Source organism: Brassica oleracea, chromosome C5 (genome assembly GCF_000695525.1).
Source record: "Brassica oleracea var. oleracea cultivar TO1000 chromosome C5, BOL, whole genome shotgun sequence".
NCBI lineage: Eukaryota > Viridiplantae > Streptophyta > Magnoliopsida > Brassicales > Brassicaceae > Brassica > Brassica oleracea.
This window is the reverse complement of record NC_027752.1, coordinates 24,771,229-24,779,451: the sequence shown is the minus strand read 5'-3', so window position 1 is coordinate 24,779,451 and position 8,223 is coordinate 24,771,229. Positions and strand designations below refer to the sequence as shown.

The window sequence follows — 8,223 nt, the reverse complement described above, 5'->3', positions numbered from 1 at the left end:
GAGGTACTCTCCAACCAGCCCCTTAGGACGGTAATGCAAAATACCAACCAATCAGGAAGGCTTACAAAGTGGGCAGTTGAGCTTAGCGAACACGACATCGTGTACAAGAACCGCACAGCAGCTAAGTCGCAAGTTCTTGCTGATTTCCTGATCGAGCTAACGCCGGAGCTAGAACAAGATCTTGTGCTGCCAAGTCTGAACTGGATACTGCATGTAGATGGTTCATCTAAGAACAAAGGTTTAGGGGCAGGCGTACAACTCCAGTCACCAGCAGGCGAACTAATCCGACAGTCGTCCAGTTTTGATTTTGCGGCGTCCAACAACGAAGCCGAATACTTGTCTCTCATCGAAGGCCTTCGTCTCGCAAAAGCAGTAAAAGCTAAACGAGTCAACGCATACTGTGACTCCCAACTCGTGGTGAGTCAATTTCTCGGAGACTACGATGTCAGGAACGACAAAATGGATGCTTACATGAAACTCGTCAAAGATCTTACACAAGATTTCAAATTCTTCGAGCTAACGAAAGTCCCTCGCGGAGAGAACGTATGTGTGGACGCACTCGCAGCCCTTGGGAATAAACTACACGATCAGGTGAAAAGGAAAATCCCAATACATAGGATTGAAAAGCCTAGCATCAGCCCAACGACGGAACAACTTGCCATTGCAGCATCTATCACCGACGCCATGGACATCGACGAAGGGGAACCTCACACGACGGAAGGGCAACTCGAAGATTGGCGAACGGAATTCATCGCTTACCTATCCGACGGGATACTACCTACAGAGAAATGGGAAGCAAGACGACTCAAAAGATGCAGTGCGCATTACGTCGTCATGGATGGAACACTCCATTGATGGACTGCAACTAAAGTACTCCTTAGGTGTATCTTTGGAGACGAAACAAGGCTGGTCGTGGCCGAAACACATGAATGAGCAGCAGACAATCATTCAGGAGGACGAGCTCTCACACTAAAAGTGAAAAGCCTCGGTTTCTATTGGCCAACAATGAACGCAGATTGCGAATCCTATGTCAAGAAATGCGATAAGTGCCAGCGACACGCTTCAACCATACACAGCCCGACGGAATTGCTCCATACCTTGACGGCGCCATACCCCTTCATGCGATGGGGAATGGATATCATCGGGCCAATGTCGAGCTCTTGACAGAAGAGATTCATCCTAGTCTTAACAGACAAGGAGGTGCAGAAGTTCGTCTGGAAAAACATCATTTGCAGGCACGGGCTCCCATATGAGATAGTCACAGACAACGGATCCCACTTTATCTCCCACAACTTCAAAGAGTTCTGCGACAGATGGAGAATTCGGCTCAACATGTCCACACCGAGAAACCCGCAGAGCAACGGTCAAGCCGAGTCTACTAACAAGACAATCATCGAGGGACTCAAGAAACGACTCGACTTGAAGAAGGGTTGCTGGACCGGCGAACTGGATGGGGTCCTCTGGTCCCATAGAACAACACCTCGCGGAGCAACGAAAGCCACCCCCTTCTCGATGGCCTATGGAGTCGAAGCAATGGCACCTGCTGAGGTAAACGTGAAGAGTTTACGACGTTCCAAAATGCCGCAGAACATCGAACTTAACCAAGGTATGCTCCTCGACGCACTGGATGATATAGAAGAAAGACGCGGCCAAGCAGTGCTTCGAATCCAAAACTATCAGCACCAGATCGAAAGCTACTACAACAAGAAGGTTAAGTCCCGCCCCCTTGAATTGGGAAATCTAGTCCTCCGGAAGGTGTTCGAAAACACTAGGGAGTGGAAGGCCGGAAAACTCGGAGCCAACTGGGAAGGGCCCTACAAGATCATCGAGGTCGTGAAACCTGGAGCCTACCACCTCGAAACTTCAACCGGCGAAGCGGTGCCACGAGCCTGGAACTCAAAGCATCTCCGACTCTTCCACAATTGAAGGCACCAAAACCAAATGAACGACCAACGGTCACGTTCACTTGCTAAAAAAAAAAAATCGAGTAAATGCGCTATCAGCCACTTTTACTCTGAAAACAAAGAACTACGAATGGCTTGATCCTCTACAAAGGAGGTACGTAGGCAACCTTAAAGGGTCAAGCCGTAACCAAAAAAAAACACACTTCCCCAAGAAGTTGCGCAATCCACGCGATGCCTACATGAGATTCGCCCCGGCATCTCGAGACAAACGTACCGGCACTCGCACCCCATAGCCAAGTATGTCCTGATCACACACATACTCGTGGGAATCCGATCGTATCACAGTATTAACTGATACGTCCGAAATGATGACTCCTATCCATTTCATAATTTACTAAGTAGGATTTTGGCCGACCGAACGCTTAGAAATTACTTTGAAGTCGAGTTGGGAACCGTTGTCATTTAAAAAATTATCTTTCACGGTCTAAAGTTATCCTATTTTGACTTGTACCAAATCGGCAAACGACATCGAGCAAACCAGGAAGCTTGATAAACGACCCAACGACACCTGACCACGAGTTGTTAAATTCGCAGCCCGTACGAGCCAACGTCGAAAAACGACTATATCATTGTCTCAATACGGTGTGAATCACATACTCTATAATCGCTTGCGGGCAAAACATCTACTGAGTTTCCTGAAAACCAGCATAAAACCTACACCTTCTCGGACCGCGAATCCCGAAGTTATCGAACGCCCAAGAAGCAATATAAATAAAGCAGAATTCGTAAACAATAAGAAATAGACAGTCTTAACAAACGAGAGACCACGATGGATCAAGTCATAATACATAAAGAAAAGAAAAGAAGAGCAAGGTTCTTTCAAACTAAAAAGGACAACGGATTTATTCCTCGGGGTCTCTAGCCTGTTCCTGCATTACGGCATCATTGTCGAGAGGTGGTTCGGGAAGGGTGGTACGCACGGGTTGATCCGCATCGACGCTCTCAAAACGAGCTATCGCCTCTCCCCCACGAATCTCAAGCTGACTCTCGGAGGGGTTCGCTTGATCTCCGATTATCTCTCCACTCTGCACCCCGTCAACCTCCTCGCCGGCGTCGGCTTTTTCTGATTCTCGACCCTGACCATCCTCCGAATCAGAAACGGAAGAATCAGAGATCTCAAGAACATTGCTCCCATCCTGGTTCCCAAAAGAATTTACTCCCTCATCAACGGCTCGCGAGTCAAGAGCAGGCGCACCAGTCTTTGACCAATCAACTTCCACGGAACGAGAGGAAGCAGCGGAGGTTCCAGGACGATCAGCGGGACTTTGGAGAACCCCAGCAGTCCTCGGATCGATCAAGCGTATGTTAGACCCATGCGGATCGAGACCCACGAAAGCTCGCATATCGACGAACTGAGAGTCGAGGCGAAGTGGATAAAGGACCAAATCAGTCTCCGGGATCTCGCCGGGATCAAGCTTCAAAGCTTCCTCTTCAAACTGTTTTTCTCTAGCTGCGAACATGTCAATAGTCTCTTGAGGAATGTCGCGGGCACCAGCCTTTAAAGCCTCGAGGCAGCTCTTAGTCCCGAACGCTCGACTTTGAAGCAACCGCACCGTATCGAAAGGTCCACAGCGGGTTCACCATTCGCGTAAATTCCCGAAATGCTTGTTGGATTTTGCAATCATCTCGGTCTCGACCCTCACCCTCTCCTTCGTAACCTCGTAAATACGCGAGTCCCTAAGGCGGTCATGTTCTTTCTTATGCTGCACGGCCTTGGCTCCTATCTCTTCCATAAGATTGGCCTTCCGCAGCTCCAAAGCCTCGATAGTAGAACGAGCAACGGAAAGCTCCTCTTCAGCTGCGTCGGCTCTTTTCTTCAGAGCTTTCCCCCGAGCAACCGCGCAATCTCGCTTCTCGGCCATCCTCTCGAACTCCTCTTGCCATTCCGCCTTCCTTCGACGGAGAAGTCTGCTCTTGCTCACCACTGTCTTCTTCAGCTTCTCTAACTCAGCAAGCGCTTCTTTCAGCGCAGAGTCATATTTCTCGACGACGAAGTTCGAAACCACGTCGCACTGCGAGACACGAAAACCAAAGCACTTAAGAGACAAAATAAGTATGTAAGAGAAGAAACGAAAGAGCCGAAGGAGAGTCTTACCAACAACTTGGTGCGAGCAGAATCAACATACTCGTCCTTAAAGATCAAGTCAGCGACTGGCAGAAAGGGCTTTGGGCCGCACTTGATCTGACTAACCAGTTCCGCGCATTTGTGCGCAGCATAGATGAGAGGAGTTGGCCTGTCATACTCGAACGAGACACGATCAGGAAACTCGACTTTCAAAGTCTTCCTAACGACCGAAATACCACCAGTCGATGAACCGGGGACCGATGTCCCAGGGTTCGATGAAACAGCAACGGGGGGAACCTGGCGCTTGGTCGTCCCCCGCTCACCAGTTTGCTTCGACCTTTTCTTCTGAAGCGGAACCTCGGGCGAGACATTCCAAGGTTCATCCGCTAGGGCCAAGTTAAGAGAGGGCCCGTCAGTCAGGTCAGATGGAGCAGAGGGGCGGGCAATTTCGCTATCTTAATCCGTGACGTTATCCTCCAAAGATAGTTGCTTCTTCTTCTTTCTCTTCTTCGTCGACGGCTCCGCAGCCTCCGAATGATCACCTTCCTCTGGAAGAGTCTCGAGATCATCATTGACAGGCGGCTCGTCACGGGCTCTCTTCTTGCTCTTCTTCTTCTTAGGAGCAACGACAACAACACCAAGCGAGGATTCACGATGGTCAAAACTCGCGAGGGTCGCGTCGTCAGTCACCAAATCATTAGAAGGCACAGACGGCTCAGCATTTGACAAGCCATGCTCTGCTGCCATCATAGCACTCAGATCCGGAAGGCCCCTCATCTTCCTTGCTGCGTTGATCTTCTTCTGCTCTTCAACGGTGAACAGCGAGATACGTCTCTTGGTCTTGTTAACCGACGGAATGTAACTCGAATCCCAATCCCCTGCAAAGGATATATAGAGAGAAAAGACTCGTTCACCAAGGAGAGAGTAAAAGTCCACAGTGGAACATAAAAAAAATGGGTCTACTCCTGGAAATACGATCGATCGAACGGCGAACCCTCTCCCAAGAAATATTCTCCCAGTGCTCTTGAGCGAGTCTCGCGACAGCACGAGCGCTCGCAAGAAATACTTCCGGGTATTCGCGAGAAGTTAGATGGTCGGCTGCAAAGAAAAAAGACAACGAAAATAGAAGGCGGTTAGTATGCGAAGAAATAATACGAGTTAACGAAAGTGTTCTACCAAGCAAAGTATTCCATAAGACACGGTAGTCATCGTCTGGAGGATCCTCGAAGGCAAAATCATCGCATTTAATGAAGAAATAAGACCTCTGCCAATCGAGCGCCTTATTAGGATGCCCCCCTATCACGTTGTAGCTTGGCCGCATTTTTATCGATAGAATGTCGTCCTCCAACGAACTGACGGACGTCAACTCTTCGAAGGTACGAACGCTCAGCGAGACATCGATCTCTGCAGCCAAAACCATCAAAGCAACTGCAATATGCCACAAACCGTTCAAAAACTGACTTATCGCTGCGTCTCGGCGCCTCGCGTATGCCGTGACTAGTCGAGGAATTGGGAACCAAAGCTTCGTATCGTCACGAAAATAGGTTTCGTAGACACATTGATACCTAACTGGCGGTGACCAAGGCCTTTGGCTCGCCGAGGGAATCAAGAAGGTCACCCCAAATCCACGGCGTTCCCTCAGGAGCCTCTTCACGCTGTTAGGAGTTGACTGCGTCTTCATAACGTTCTCCCAAGCTTGACCACTCACATCTGGAGAGCACTAGAACTCGGGAGCTATTGCCGACAGTTCCTCGTAGATCTCTCCAGGATAGTAGCACGTCGGCATATAGTCGGCGGGAAGGACCCCGTCTCTCGCACCGCCAGAACCGTCTCTCTCGCAAGCCTGCGGCTCGGCTTGGTTTCCCCTTACTTCTTTCCGGAATGAACGCGCAGACTCGGAAACTAGGATCCTTTGAGACAGATCCAGGCTCCCGGTGTCCATCATCGCGTCGTGATGAACCCGTTCGAATTCCTCGAGTGGAACCTCGCTCGCGTCTCTCGAGGGACGAGATACGGTCGCGACCTCTTTCCCTTTCTGTTCACGAGATAACCTCCCACCAGACGACATATCGCTATCTATGTTGCAACAACAACCTAGAGAGAGAAGTGGAGGGAAAGAGAGAGAAAGTACCTGAATAACGCGGAGAAGAATAGAGGGAATGAGAAGCGGGCAAGTATTTATAGGGGAGAGATGGGGTGCTTCCCCGAGGCGTCATCATGATATCTACGTGGGCCTACGTGGGCCTAGGAACAGTATTTAGCCGCCTAAGAAATCGAAACGTCGATTCGGCTTCCCGAAATAACCGGCCCCGACTCCAAGTCGAACCAGCGTTTGGGGTGGAATCGGATCTAACCAAACCAAAACCGGTTTGGCTAAGATTTGATTAAACCGCCCGACAGAGCGAAATACTTAACGGTGCCTCGCGATGCCCGATCCGATAATGTACCTTCGAGACGACCCGTCTGTTCTTCCAAGCCATTAACCTTATAAATTTATCAAGTTCAACAGGACGTTTATCTCGATGAACTAGGGGGACTTACTGTAGAAGGTGAATTTGACATCCCTCAAGGCCCGAAGAACAGGCGGCCCAGCCCACTCAGGACGAAACGATGGCTCGGCGTGATGGCTCAAAACGTGCGTCTCTCGGCGTAACGTGGGAAAGCTTTCGGTCGACTTCCCGGCTAAGCATCCCCGACTTAACGGCCTCTCGAGACAGCATGGGCTTTTCGGCCCAGAGAGTTAGAAGCCCACGAAGACGATGCAAACTAGGTCATGGGAGAGCACGAGGTCAACTATATAAAGGGAAGGAGACGTAACGAGATAAGGATCCGAAATCACTGACACTCACTGGGCGGCTAGATTAGGGTTTTACCTTTGTTATCTCGCCTTGTTGTATCTCTCCGGTAAAGCCTTCTAGGCTCCGACACCTTTCTTTTCACGCATCTCCTTTCCTTGTAACCAACGAAACGCTCTTCTGACCGTTAATAAGATGTCTTTGCTTAGTCCACATCTAAAAACTAAACGTTCTCTCGTTCCGTACCGTTTCCCGATCAAACAGAGATGGTGATGCACATTGCATATACTTGTATTCCATTCTTTTATTAAGCTTAAAACCCCCTTGAACCTTCCGCCACAGCAGAAACCGCCTGTATAGCTGAACTCCGATCCTTCCCTCCGGGTTGACGTTAACGGCATCGCTTCACAAATCCACCATCATTATCTATTATATCAGAGATCACATAAAAGAAAGAAAAAGCCCTTGTTTGCCTACTTAATAGAGAGGGGATGACGATAAACTGTTATCAAATAGTAAATTTTGGGAGAAGGATTGTAGAAAACATACTTATTACTGTATTTGAAAAAGGCAAGACATAAGAATAGAGGGAATCATCCGAATGCAACGTTGAGATGTTACGGAGAGGTGATCGTCGTTTACGATTTCTGCAACTTTCGTCGTCAGACGCTCGAAGCCCCAAAGGCAAAGTGACCCTCAACGAAGAAACCAATGTCTAACTCTGGGTCTTGAATGTAAATAAAAGCCCAAACGAAATTATAAATCAGAAAACGCATCGTATAAATTATGGTGACACGTGGCATTCCCCCCCCCCCAAGGAGTGAAAAAAAGGCAACTTTATTGGTATAGATACAAGTAAATCTCCCCTTTGTTGTTTTGAATCATGAAGCCCGGATAACAATATCATATGATTAAATAAGAAAAATGAGGCTTATGATCTGATAACTCCTAACTCCTTCTCATAATTTCCTTTAATATCACTGAAGTCCCGAAATATTAGCTGAGGTTTGTGCTGATAAAGTTGAGCAGCAGCAAATTTATAAGTTTTCGCCAATGAGCCTGACGATAGTTCAACATACATGTCAAAAAGTATTTCTGCCATCTTTTACATACATGTTTGAACAATAGAGAGAAGGGTTTTCCAAAATGAATCTTGACCTCATCATTTCAAAAGATGGCTAGTCCACCACTTCCCCTCCTTAGCAGATATTACAACAGAGTCAGAATATTTTTAGTTCTTTTCCAACCTTATATACACACTTATCTACATTCATGATTTATTCGAGAAGCATAACATCCGGATTTTGAATTCTCCTAATATCATTCAGATGTGGAATTGTTAGAGGTATTGCCAACCTTTGACAATTCCAAGCAATATCATCATCACTCATGTGGTGTG

General features: G+C 48.1%; 1 protein-coding gene across 1 annotated transcript; it reads right to left on the bottom strand.

Annotated features, from left to right (window-relative positions):
• Positions 1–2,806: 2,806 nt before the first annotated feature.
• Positions 2,807–5,710, bottom strand: LOC106344840. The gene is made up of 6 exons (XM_013784142.1): positions 5,185–5,710; positions 5,005–5,127; positions 4,572–4,907; positions 4,060–4,415; positions 3,546–3,976; positions 2,807–3,500 (listed from the first exon to the last, which is right to left on the bottom strand). The coding sequence occupies exons 1-6, from the start codon at positions 5,708–5,710 to the stop codon at positions 2,807–2,809; spliced, it is 2,466 nt and encodes an 821-aa protein (XP_013639596.1).
• Positions 5,711–8,223: the final 2,513 nt, after the last annotated feature.